Source organism: Hibiscus syriacus, unplaced genomic scaffold, assembly GCF_006381635.1.
Source record: "Hibiscus syriacus cultivar Baekdansim isolate YM2019G1 unplaced genomic scaffold, ASM638163v2 tig00110332_pilon, whole genome shotgun sequence".
Classification (NCBI taxonomy): domain Eukaryota; kingdom Viridiplantae; phylum Streptophyta; class Magnoliopsida; order Malvales; family Malvaceae; genus Hibiscus; species Hibiscus syriacus.
The window spans coordinates 1,548,816-1,562,978 of NW_024062688.1; the positions used below are offsets into that span (position 1 = coordinate 1,548,816).

Below are 14,163 nucleotides of genomic sequence, written 5' to 3' on the forward strand. Positions count from 1 at the left end.
TGTCAATTAGTCACTTATGTTCACATATCACATTCATATCACATAGTCACATTTCATATAACACTTATATTACATATTCCTATAATTACTTATATTAATATCACATATATCAAAAGGTATGTATTCACGTAGATCATTTCATATGGCTTATATCATTTCTCATTTGTTCATGTAACCTATAAGAGCATACATCCATTTCTATGTACTAATGCACACATAATGATCACATAACATTTTAGAAGTTACTTCTTACCATAGTAACTTCGTCACTGGCTCATCGCAAGTCAATGTTCGTTCAATAATATAAGTATAATTAAAATTGCACTCACCTTGGCCTCACTAAGTTCCCATACACTTTTATGATTTTCTCTTATTCGATCGAATCTTAACTTGATAATCGTTTCGAAAATTGTTCGTGTTCGATATATATATAATCATACATTGATACATATCATTATCCAATTGATATATTCTAATCTATCATTTCTTAGACCAAAAGAAAGGTATAATTATATTTTCCCTTGAAGTGCATCGGTACATTCTACAGTGTATCGATGCATTCTTTAACATGTGCATCGATGCACTATCCATGCATCGGTACACAATTCACCTTCGATGTTCTAATCTTAAGGGGGTGCATCGATGCACTCCTTATGCATCGATGCACTAATTGCATTTGATGTTCATTTATTTGAGAGTGCATTGATACACATTGAAGATGCATCGATGCACACAACCCAGAAATTACATTTTGAGCCCGAAAATTCTTACTTTGTCCTCAAATTCTACTTATTAACCCCTCCTTATACCATAAAACTTATCTATACATATGTAAACCTTCTTATAACATTATAACACTTTACTATCCCTCATAATTCACTATAATTCTTGAATCAAAGAATTTCATCAAATTTTCATGTATTCTTAATTCAATTCTATCACCTCTAACTTCTTAATTAACCCTTTGACAAGTCAAATTTAACCTCCAACTTCAATTACTAACTCTTTTCCAAGATTTCAATTTGAAACCTTTTAATTTCAATCTCTCATAACTTGATAATCTTTGAGTTTTTATCCATCGTAAGCTTTCCTTAATCTTTTCTATCACTCTAAGAATTAAAACCAACTTTAAAACAAAAGAATTAATCAACTTGGAACCAACTTACTTTTGCCATGGAGCTTACGAGAAGAGAAGAGGAAGAAGATAAAACAATCTCCATATTTTTCTTTCATTTCTCTCTATTACCACGTGTTGCTCTCCTATATAAAAGGAGAAATAAAATCCTTCCTTAGAAAAGACTATTTTACCCTTATTACTTTCAAACTTTGTTATTAAATCCAACATCAACACTTTTCATTTAAATCCTTAAACTTTTAATCTTTTATGAGATTGGTCACTAAATTTTAGAATCTTTCAATTTAGTCATTAACCCCTATTTTAAGATATTACAGGTCGGGTCGGACAAACTGGTTCAACCAGTTCAATCCAGGGTGGGGGCACGTAGGACACCATCTGGTGGCAAAAAATTATAGAAAAATATAAAAAAAATATTTTAGACGAGGAGGAGACATTTACCGAGGTCGGTGTGTGAAAAAGATTGACGAAATGAGATTTTTAATGAAACTCGAAACTTCCTCCCCTCCGATCATGCTAACGCTAGCGACGATGGAAACATCGAGACCATCAGACAAACGACGACGACGAGAGGAACACAATGACGCCTACGGTGAGCAACACAACGACACGGACAATGATGAATCAAGGATAAAAGCAACCGAATGGTAATTGAGAGAGAGAAAAATACAGTAGAGAGGGAAAAAGAAAGGGGGAAGAGCGGTTTTGAAATCCTTAGAAATAGGGAAACCAAGCTACAAGTCCTCACACTTTTAGAGAGCTTATAAACTGGTACCAAGATTTTGAAACACATTAATCTAACCCCCGAAACTTGGAATGTGACAACTTCAGTGATAAAAAGATTATAATTTTCCTAGAGGTCTTGGGTTTGAGCAATTACGTTTGCAGGATGACTGCGTCTGTCAATAGGTTAAGAAAGTTATGAGCATATGTAACAATGTGATCACCTCATACTTATCAAAACTATCACTTTTATTCTGTTTTGATCACTTAACTATTATTTTATTCAAAGTTATACATAACATTACCTTTTGATTTTATTTTGATCACCGTCGTTAAAAAATCAACATAATTGTTAATTTGACATTTTTAAAAAATCAATGATGATTTGATATTACTTTATGGTGACACATCAGCACCACTATTAATTTTTTAACATAAAATGAAACCAATACGTAACCTTAGATATGATTTTAAAACAAGAAATAGCCGAGTGACCAAAATAGATGAAAAATAATAATTGGGGTACTAAACTGGTAGTTTACCCTTATATTTATTAATAACTAAATTGAATCAAATTGTTTCTTCCCTCTTCGCTGGAAAAAAAGAGCAAAGAAATGAAAAGGCAAGAACCTTGCCAGACTGCAATCCCTTAAGTCATGGATCAGATAAGAATAAGAATACTTTTGTCCTTTTCAATCTACTATTCAAAAGCTTAAGTTCAAGTCAACAAGCAATTATGCATGACCGGAGTTATTACAGACCAAGACTCTTATCTGTGCTCCAATTTACTTGACTGCTCAATTTTTTCTTACACCATAAGGAACTAAAATATCTATTATTTCAACCAGGAATTACTTTTCCCAACATAACACAAATTAAGTCATCCAGTATATGAAATGAGAAAACACTTGATCCAAGAGTTCCATTCCTAGAAAACAAAAAGAAAACAATGTATGCAATAAATTAATTGTAGACATGGGATTTCGTCAAATTCGTTGTTATTTCGAAATACTCGATCAACTACACGGTGTGGATATCTGGGAACTTCTTCCCGATATTGTTATCCTTGGAATTTGATTCGAATTCAATAGGACATAAATTGATTAAGAAATAATTAGAGGTATTGAGAATGAAAATCCACACAGAATTCCATGTGATGTGTTCGACATTAACTACTATCTCAGACCCAAAATTTATTTTTCCGAACCGACACGAACCCCGACCGAGCATACCGTTATAACAGAATCAATTGGTTCAGTACATGAAATGAAGAAAAGTAGGTCCCTGATGCAAGTGTTCCATTCCTGGAAAACATGAAGCACAATGTATGCAATAACGTGCGAAGGATGTGAACAATATGCCTTCTATATAGGAATAAATGTCTTGATCAGTTATTTAAATAAAGCATTTGATACATGATAATGTTCTTCATGATGCAACCTTTGGGCCAACTCCCGGAGGCTTAAATAGATGTAACTAAACACAACAGTTTCCTATTCTGTTTCAAATATTTTGGCTTCATCTATGCAAAAACAGTACGTACTGGATGCGTATCAAAGAAAGGACGAGAACAGAAAAGCTGAAACACTACAGGGTCCCTTATTTCATCTTTTGTTCGGTGAAAAGAACATGGCGATTTACACGGGGATCATACTTGCGAAACTCGAGTTTCTCGGCCACTTTCTTGGCACTTTTCCTCTTCACATAGAAGAATCCAGTCCCAGCAGCCGAGACAAGGCGGATAAACATAAAAGTCTTTTTCTTCTTGTCCCCCATTTCTAAATATTCATGAGAAAACACACTCAAATCAGTAGGGATGAAAGCTTTTTATAAAATATAAACGATGTTTAAAAAAGAAAAACAAAACATTGATCCTACCATTCTGTATATACATGTAAATAAAACTGTACTTATTATATTTTGTCCACACAGTTTTAGATGCACAAATATTTAAACACAAATCAAGCAAGTGAGCAACAATCAACTGTCCAAATACATACCATGAACATCAAATAGGTCCAAAGATGACACATGAAGCAATAGAAACAATTATATCCTGCAGTACTCAGAACATACAATTAGTCTCCATGGGCTCGTTGGCCCCTCGAGGCCAACAAATCCAGTCAATTTTTGCCAGACCTGGACAATTTCTTCCACCGAGCTCAGCTCAGCTTCAATGACTAAGAGATTCATATACAATGAAGTTTATTAACTTAGAAACTTTGCAGGAAGGGGGAAGGCAATGAGATTGCAACATACAATACTCGGTAAATTTGTCCCAACTAATATATGAATCCTCTTGCTTGAGCTTGTAATAATACAATTGAGCTTCCCCCAAGTTGAAAGCTACTGGATTGACTTGATTTGTCGCAACCATCGGTTGGCAAAAAACATTTACACCGGTGAAGCCAAATCAAAGGGTCTTCAAAGTCATCATATGTTTGAAAATCTAACTGGTGAAGCATGGTACTATCCCTCCACCGTTACTGCCACTTCTAAGTTTATCATTCGTCATCCAAAATTCTTGTCTTCCTTCTACCTACTACTGCTTAACACCAGATTTATCAGTGTTTCTTTCCATGTCTTTGCTGTGTGACGGGTTTGAAGGCTGAAGAAAGAGAGCTTCAACGGGTGCATCCTAGCTTCCATTATGGTAGGGACGGAGCTACCCAGAAAGTATTTTTAGATTCAATTATTTCTTAGGTCCCTAGACGTTTTGAAACTAAATAAATTAAGCCTTGTCCCCCAAATTTTTTTAGTCTAATTACTTCTTAGGTCCCTAGTAGTTTTGAAACCAGATAAATTAAGTCTTACCCCACTATTTCAGTTTAAGTATTTCTAGGCACACCAGGTGTGCACACAATCAAATGCGCCACAACCGAAAGGGTCTAAGGTGCCTTTGCTGCATAATTCTCAGGCACAATTCCTCGACAGCACTGACTCTTACGAGAAAAAGTCATAATGGATATTCACCCTATTGCTAATCAATTACCATCTTGCAAGTTTACAAGCTTCAGCTAATTAAGTATAGAAATACAAAGGCCATTGCTCGATAATCACGCCTTGACTTCATTATATCCACCCACACCCAGAAACTTAGGTGATAGTCAATGCTGACGTCCTACTCATTTCAGAACAAAAATGGATTAACATATCACCAGCTCTTCGGATTTATTGGTATCGCCTAAATGAGGTAAGAAAGCAAGGGGCATTGCTTGAAATTTAGGGTTTTCTTTCTTAACTCCTAAACCATCCTAACCTAACAATTTAAGTGTATTGTTGATGCATCCTCCAAAAAAAATGGATTATTGATACCATACATCAAGGGATTTAAATTACGATTGCGGTTGTGTTTATTACTATTGCGGACATAACAGATGATATTACAATCTGACAATCATTGCAGGTATCATACAATAATGGTTTTATATGGCACATTTACCGATATATAGGCTATTCCGATAGCGGACCACTATTTAAATCATTGCGTATATCTTATACATTACAGAAGAAAATTGGGCTTGGGCAGTAATTCTGAACATAAAAGCTGAAAACATATATAGTCATATGTACAACACAGAACAGTCACTGCAATAGGAGAGTAAAAATGGGGTAAAAGAAAACTTCCTTTGCAACAATGAAATGGAAAATAAAAATGAAACATTTTTTCGTGTTCAAACGCTTGGCATGTCCAGGCTAAAATCAATTAGAAGATCTCTAAAAGTTTGCAGTAAATTCAACACTATCTCCATAACAAAAACCATAAGAAACATATTTAAAATAACTAAGTAAAGAAGTAGCTTTAGCATTAAATTAGACCAAAAAAACATTTAACTTACCGCTAAAGTGTATGGGAAAGGACTGTTTTGATGTTTGGCTGAAGAGAAAAAGAAAAGAAAGAGCAAAGAAACTGAAGAATGCGAGGGTTTTGGGGCTAAAAGAAGTTAGTTAGAAACATAAAACATGGAATGACGATAATACCCTTTAAAGAAAATGGAATTACGAACCTGCACCTGTTTAAGCAAAACCTCAGAGTCTTCACCACCCCCAAAAAAAAATTCCCCCATCTCTCTCTCTCTGTTTAAGCCAAAACCCACTGATTTTTTTGGGTAAAAGATTAATCGTAATAAATTTTCTCTCTTTTTCTTTTTCGCATCTGTAAGTGTTGAAAATTTGATATTTTTTAGGGTTTTCTTTATTGGTGCAGAAAGAACCGATCTTTATTCAGAGATCGGCGGCGGAAAATGGCGACGAAAGTGGTGGATGCGGCGGGGGAACCGATCCCGACATCATCTGTGCTGATGTCAGCCGCGAAGCACATTGAAAACAAATGTATGTCCGAAAACGTGGAGTTCATCAAGTGTAAGAAGAAAGATCCGAACCCTGAGAAATGTCTCGATAAGGGCCGCCAAGCTACTCGCGCGCTTGGAGTGTAAGCTTTTTAATTTTAGTTCCTTTGTTGAGTTTTATAGCTTAATTGTTTCGTATTAGATAATGTTGGAATTGGAAAGGAATTAAACTGGAATATGATGATAATTAGCATTAGGTTTCAAATTTCTTCAATGCAAATGTAGCATTGTTAGAGAATTTGGAATTGGTTGTCTTTTTGGAGGTTTTATGCTATGAAATTGTGGCTAAAAGTACGGGGATCAGTGTTTTTTTGTGAAAGTATCGATTTCAGACATATTTGGATGTAGGTACTGGCATATGATTATTTCTGAATACAGGAAACATAGGTCTAAACTCTATAATCTCTTCGGTTGTGGAAATGATCATCACTCATTTTAGTCAAATGGCTAACATGTGCTGCTTTGCTGAATTTAACATTGGTGTCATGTTGATCGATCTAGATTTGTTTTATGATTAGCAGTTGAAACTTAAAACAAGTCCATGTTAGGCTTCGCATGATTAAGCAAAATAGATTCAAGTTTAGCCAAGCCATAGAATCGGATGTTTCTTCTTCCTGTTTATGTTAGTTTGAATCTGATTTAGATCTACTACTCACAGGAAAACATCAAAGTTGTATTAAGTTTTGGCCTCTTCTTTGTCTTTAATTATTACAATGGGGCTTTCGAACTCGAGTGTGATCGTCGGATATGTGTATTGTTCATATGTTCTTTTATGATTTTCAATGTATTTGGAGTAACTTTGGAGGGCTATATCTTTGTACCTTTGTACGAATATGCATCAGGCATAGGTATATTTTTAGACTATGGATGCTTCAAGAAAAGCGAAGATTCAAACATGGTTTTACGTTTATTTTTTCTTGCTGGCTATGGGAAACTACCTTTTCCATATTCACACATGAAACTAGCTACAATGTGTATTACTATAACGATTTTCTGTTTTAATTATAGCTGAGTTATGGAATGTTGGACTGAGTGTGGTGCAGGCTAAAAGATCTGTATGAGAGATGCAAAGACCCCATGGAAGCTTATGTGGGATGCATGTACTACCACACAAATGAATTCGATTTGTGTCGCAAAGAGCAGCAAGCCTTTGAGAAAGCATGCCCTTTGGATTGACTTTGGCTTTAGGCGTTCGGCATTGGTTGAACAATCTTGCCTTCCATGCTTGAATAATTAATAAGTTAGGTCCAGTTTGCATCGAACAGAAACTGTCCCGTTCAATGCATTCAGCATTGCCTCCCTATTGTATGGATAAGAGACTGGTTTGTAAAAACTTAATTCATGATGATTATTCATTCATGCGCTTTTCCTTCACCTTATAAATGCTAAAATTGGTTTTATAATTCAATTTTAATATATTAGTAAAATTAATTTATTGATAATGTCATAAATGACCTTTAGAGTTTATCAAATTTGTAAATACCTCTACTTTTTAAGGTGTGTTTTGATGTCATATTTGAATCTGCCGAGTTCTGATTCTATTCAGTATGATAAGATCGGATTCTTTTGGAATTGGATTTTATGGAGTATGGATGTTGAGTTTAGGGGTGTCCCGCTCTCCATTTGACCCTGTAGGTCCAATGAATGTAGTCCAGTGGACTCGTGTCAAATTGGTTATGTTGTTGTAACCGTTGCCCATTATGTTGTAACCATAGTCCATTATTGTTAAACATGTTATTGAGCTAGAAGGCTCTCAGATAAAAAGGTCCCCTGATAAGGCCTTAAGTAATCTTCGGCCTACATCCACATATATTCAGATCAGAAATTCTAAGTTTGGTCTGTAATGTGACGGTTTCTCTTCATCCGACTTGACGTTTTCTTATGTACATTAACAGTAACTGCGTTGTTATAATCTATGCATTCTTTACTTCGTTGTTTACGCCCATTATTATACTAGTTTCCTTCTCTGGTTACCTTATTCCTCTTCTTATGGTGTTCAAAGAGTCTACATGAGGTAAATTAAGATGATACTAGAACCTTTCCGGTTGATGCTGTAAGGTGATTTCAATGATCCAGAAGTAAATTACAAGAATAACTCAATTTTTATATTCAACTTGATCGAATACTCACCCCAGAAACAATTTATATGCGACAATCCTTTTTTAGTTTATGATGTTATAATTTTTATTCTAGTTTTACTATTACTGAAACACGTGCAAGACAAAAGATCAAGCGTAAGGAACAAACCTATTAACTTTGGATCGTAGAAACTCTTGACATAATTTATCATACATTCATCCTAAAAATAATAATACTTTGTCGTTATTAATATTTTTTGTTGACCATATAAAAATGGTTATTCCTTATTCCCATATATAATGGGGTAAGAGAGAAGTAAGATAGTAGACTGCCTCCAATACTAAGTTGAGAACAGCTTTCGTAGTTCTCCAAATTATGAAATGCCTCCATAGGACTCAATCCCACGACCTCAAGGTTAAAAAAAAAAAAAAAGGAAAAGAGGGCAGAAACCTGAAATACCATCAACCATTGAGAAAGTAACATATTTATCCATTTTACGCCAGTTATCAATGTATTATCAATGGGAATCCGTTAGGGGAAAAAGAAAAGAGTACAGATTAAATTTTTTTTCTAATATTTAGAATATATATATATATATATATATATTTTTAATTAAACTTGGATTTCTTTAGACCAACTGATGGAACAGTCATTTAAGAAAACACAAGCAATGAAGAAAACTTCCGTTAGATTCTTCAAGCCCTTAGATCAAAACCCAGAAAATAGAAAGAAGAAAAAGCATTGAAAAAGATGCGTCAGAAATGGCAACTCCCATCAAGTACAATATGCTAAAGTTTATAGATAAATCCTTCCAACAATAAAAGGTAGATTGCAATAGTTAGAAGTTCTATCCTGAAAATCACTAAAGACAAGATGCAGAAATATATCAACACACTTAAAAACTTCTAGACTTTGAATGCCCATAATTTACCCACACTACCTCATAGTACTAATTGTAGGGAAATATAAAGAACCTGACAAACACACTTGCAGTTTCCAGCAGTAACAACGTGCAAGACACCATGAGAAGGCATCATCATTTGCAAAGCTGCTGGCGAGGACTGAAGATACAAAAAGTATAAAAATGCTAACTTCAATTGTTGCACAGGACTTCGATTGAAAGTATCAAATCATGTATGGCCTTTAGGCGTTCAAAAAATGTCAATTTTGGAAAGAACCTACCTCAAGGATCTTGAACGAGACCTTGAAGGACTGCGATTGACACGCCTTGGACTCTTTGGGCTGCTGCGCACATGATCTCTCTCATCATGTGGACTCTGAACATTTTCCCTCGGACTTGGGGACCTCTGCTTGGTTCTGTATTCCCTGTCACCATGCGGAGAATGTGGAGAAAGAGACTGTGAAACAGATCTAGGTCGTCTGGAAGAGCGATAATCATCTTTCGCCCCATGATCCCTTGACATGGATCTGGCCTGACTAGGAGACCGATAGTCATCTCTCACAGCACGATCCTGTGAAACTGATCTAGACTGCCTGGGGAGCAATGATAATCTCTCCCTCTCTGATACCTATCTCCAGTTTCAAGTGAAAACAGAATGTGTGAGAAACTAATAATTAACACATACAATGTTACCAAGGCAAACAGATATTTCAGTTCACATAACAAAATTAAAAGGCAATTATAAAAGGAGTATTTCTTCTTTTCTTTGTAAGGCAAACCTTCTTCCAACGGCAATTTTTACTAGCATCCTCACACAAATCAATGGATTAAAATATTGACCTTTACCTGCACTGCTGCACATTTCCAGTATCACTGAACAAAATATAACATTTGGATCGAAAAAACTGAGAATTAGGCTTTATAATGATGTACTTGTTGACCACATCTGACCACTTCATAGCTCTCTTTGCCCCAACTTTATAAACATCATATTATCTTTTCTTGTACAATGCCATCAAATCTCTACCAGTAAATACGTTGATTGGCTTCCTTTGTTTGAAGATGGTTCTTTCTTTGACCAAATATAATCTCTAATTTCTTTCTTAACTGGATAGTATACGAAAAGAAGACTCATACTTAACAAATTTTCTCATGCAAAGAATAAAAAGAAAAACACTAATTTGAAGCTCATATGCAAAAGAAAAAGATAAGATACTCCTGGGATACTAATCATCTCACAAACATTTTAGCTGGTCAGTTCATTCAATGGAACCACGCCTCATAAACCCAAGTCAAAAAACAAGACCTCATGCAATTTGTGGTCAATATTTGGTGAAGGGGGATTATGGATAACTTATAGAGAAGCTTTGATAAAAAATCAGTTGTCCACTTTATGATCTCGTAATCTTTATTAATCCAGAAGTCTTTAAGAATCTCTTTCTCTTTACAATCTGCATAACAAGGCCACCACAGCATATATTCACTGAAGGGTATCATATCAGTCCAACTGACAGCTATGATTCGAATCGAAAGTAGAACAATAGAAATTCATAGCGAACATTTTATGTCATTACATATGTAAATGAGTTGAGTCATGTAACAAGAAGAGCCATTAATTATGTATAAAAAGAGCGCATAAAAACTGATAAGTAAAAATTCAAACCTTGAATCATGCCTAGCAGGTGACGGTGAGCGAGTTTACTGACAGCGATATCGGCGTCTTGGGACCTAGGTGGTGTTCTCCTGCTTCCCCTGTCTTGATCACTTTAAACAAAAAAGAAAGAAAAAACAATAATTGATCACATCAGCATTTTATTCCGATATTGAGGAAGAAAATAACCAGAGGACTGTATAAAAGAGAAATGTGCTGTGGCACCTCACGCGGGCAGTCACTCGCATTTCTTGGGGAGTTTTCCTATTTTCCTCAGCGAAAACAATTCTTATCTCACGTCCACCAATAACTTGATGGTTCATTCGTTGTTTTGCTTCAGCTGCATCTTCACCATACCGAAACTTCACAAAGCCAAATCCCCGTGGCTCCCTACATATTCAAATAATTACTACCTATAATTAACAAGTCGGATACCTTTATTGAAACTAAAAACAAAATATCAGCAGGCCATCAATGGGATATAAAACAATTTCAGAAAAGGGCATTATAATCTCATTGAGTTCTATTCTAAGTAGCACAAACGTCAACAAAGAAACAACCAAAATTGAATGCTGAAACATCAAAGAACAAACACAGACATATGAACATAGTCCCGAGCAATGGCGTACCCTGTGTAATAATTTTTCGGCAGATAAACATCCTTCACCGGACCATACCGCTCAAACGGAACCCTAAGATCTTCTGGCCTGCGGAAAAAAATAAAACTTTTCTGAATCTATTTCTCAATGAGGAAACTTCCTACAACACAAATTTCAGTTAAAAAGACGTGAAAATAAAAAAAAAATCAAATTCCCCCTCTTCTTACACTTACTCATGGGAAAATAATTCGACTAAACAAAATTACAGTTAAATAAAATCTCAATAAGAATCAATGGATGGGGCCAGAGATATGAATACCTAGCGTCGAGAGGGAGATTTCGAATGAGCAAGCCGAAGGAAGAGGGATCGACGACGGTGAGATCGGTGGCGATCGCGAGGGTCATCGTCATACCTCTTCCTTTCACGTGTAGGGGTCCGGCTACGACGGCGAGGACTGTAGCTTCTGCTCCGGCTCCGATGCCTCCCCATTCCTTTAACAATAGATAAAACCCTAGCACAGTGCAGACAAAAACAAAATATGAAAAAAAGGTGATTTTTTTTTATCAAGGGCGTGGGTTGCGAATTTTTGGAGGGAGAATATGAAGGGAAAATACAAGAGAAAGCGAAGTAAAAGGGTAAAATACATGTTTAGTATTTAAACTATTACTTTTGTTTCATTTGGTAATCCAACTTTATCTTTTTTAATATTATGTCTAATATTTAGTTTATGTTTTATTTTAGTATCCGTAATTAAAAACTTAATGGTGAAGTTGACTTAGTCACCATAAGGTAATTCAATCTCATCATTGAAAAAATTAAAAATATCACATCAATAGTTATGTTAATTTTTAACGACTAGTACCAAATTGAAGCCTAAACTAAATATTAGACATAATTTAAGAAAAAAAAATTAGGTACCAAAACAAAACAAAAATAATAATTAGTTACTAAACATGTAGTTTAACCTAAATTTAACTGCATTAAAGGTTAAAAAGAACACATATTAACCGTAGTAAAAGTTAATGACTCGATTTTGGGCTTGTCCAATCTTGTTCCGTTATGGGCCAGTAATAACGCCACGAAAATACAATAACAACAACAACAAAACTCAAATCCCATATGCAATGAGATAAGGGGAGGTAGGATAGTAGGCTGCCCCCAATGCCAGGTTGAGAGTAGCTTCCGTGAAAGACCTTCGGCAGTCAGGAAATTAAAAATATAGATAAAATGCAATGCATGTATAAATAAATACATAAATACATAGTTGAACAGTATTCATATGTAGTCATTAATATCATATGCGCGTTTGTAATAGGCAGTAATCACTGCAAATAAATCCCTGCGAAAAAATCTCTGCATATAGACAGAAACGTAAGACCCGACTAAATTTAAAAGTGAAGAGAATGTTACACAAAAGTTAACGATAGCAATCCCAGTTCTAAGCCTTCATAAATACCAATAACAGAAACGAATAAAAAGTAGAAGTCATGGAAATTACTACAAATGCATTAAAAGAAGACAGAGATGATACACCCTAGAGATGTGACTCACACTATTCGACTACCCTAGTTTTAAGTCTCTATATTTTCCTATCAGAGATCATGTCTTCGGTAAGGGCTAAATCCATCAAATCAGATCTCAAGCAGTCTTCCCACTTTCGTCTTGGTCGTCCTCTCCTTCTAGCACCGTCGACTGTAATCGACTCTACCCTCTTGACCGCATCCGACTGTAATAACGGTCCGAAAATGAGGACCATTTATAATTTGATCAAATTGATTATTCCAACAAACCCAAATGAAATTTACAGACACATTTCAAAGGTTCATTTACAATACCAAACACCACTTGGAGACCGTTACATAAAACTCAATTAACAGATTTGACCCAACATATGTTTTAGGGTTGGGGAAAACCCTAATGAAGCAATTTATCGTCGCCTCCAGTTGACCTTTTAGATTCCGTCTGTGGTCTGGATCTAACAGTCCGTCGAGCTTCCACGTCAGCTGTGGCTTTCGAGATTCCAGCAATGGTCCCGTGATCCCTCCTCCACGTCCATCAGCCAATGGCCACGCGCTTAGGTGGTCCTAAACCCCCGTTCAAGCAAGGAGCCTCCACATCGCCAACACCAGTGGTCCCAAGTAGCCTCATCAGCTCCCCACGTGAGCAGCACCAACAGTCCCCCATCCCAGATGCCAAACGCCATGAAGGTAAGTCTTCTCTCTCTCTTCTCTCTTCTCTCTTCTCTCTTCTGTGTTTCGGTTGTTGGTTTGGTTATGGTTTTAGTTTGGTTAGTTTAACTTTGATGAGTTGAATAAAATTAATAATGATTTAAAAATTGAAACAGATAATTACAAATTGTAATGTTAACCGTTGTTATATTTTTAACGATAGAGTATTAAAATAAAATAAAGAGTAAATGTTAGATATGTTTTAAAAAAATAAAGTTTAGATATTAAAATGAGAAAATAACCTCAGTGACCAAAAATCTTAGATAATATACGATTTTGACCAATTTTTTTTGGATTTGCGAAAATGACCAACAAAATCGCAATGCGATCTCTAATTCGCATTGCGATCTCCACTATCGCAAATTCACGTTGCATTTCGCATTGCGATAGTTGAAAATCGCGTTGCGTTTTTCCATTTCGCGTTGCGATAGTTGGAGATCGCGTTGCGTTTTTCCATTTCGCGTTGCGATAGTTGGAGATCGCGTTGCGATTTTCCA

At 35.6% G+C, this 14,163-nt stretch overlaps 2 protein-coding genes and 1 pseudogene across 2 annotated transcripts; 1 reads left to right on the forward strand and 2 right to left on the reverse strand.

Moving 5' to 3' along the window:
- Positions 1–3,199: 3,199 nt before the first annotated feature.
- LOC120119981 (50S ribosomal protein L33-like) lies at positions 3,200–5,767 on the reverse strand. The gene is made up of 2 exons (XM_039139758.1): positions 5,698–5,767; positions 3,200–3,636 (listed from the first exon to the last, which is right to left on the reverse strand). The coding sequence occupies exon 2, from the start codon at positions 3,632–3,634 to the stop codon at positions 3,458–3,460; it is 177 nt and encodes a 58-aa protein (XP_038995689.1). The 5' UTR covers positions 3,635–3,636; positions 5,698–5,767; the 3' UTR covers positions 3,200–3,457.
- Positions 5,768–5,891: 124 nt separating this feature from the next.
- LOC120119963 (NADH dehydrogenase [ubiquinone] 1 alpha subcomplex subunit 8-B-like) lies at positions 5,892–7,566 on the forward strand. Its single transcript, XM_039139742.1, has 3 exons — positions 5,892–5,967; positions 6,066–6,290; positions 7,251–7,566. The coding sequence occupies exons 2-3, from the start codon at positions 6,103–6,105 to the stop codon at positions 7,381–7,383; spliced, it is 321 nt and encodes a 106-aa protein (XP_038995673.1). The 5' UTR covers positions 5,892–5,967; positions 6,066–6,102; the 3' UTR covers positions 7,384–7,566.
- A 1,612-nt stretch (positions 7,567–9,178) lies between these two features.
- On the reverse strand, positions 9,179–11,982 carry LOC120119929 (annotated as a pseudogene).
- Between the last annotated feature and the right edge of the window lie 2,181 nt (positions 11,983–14,163).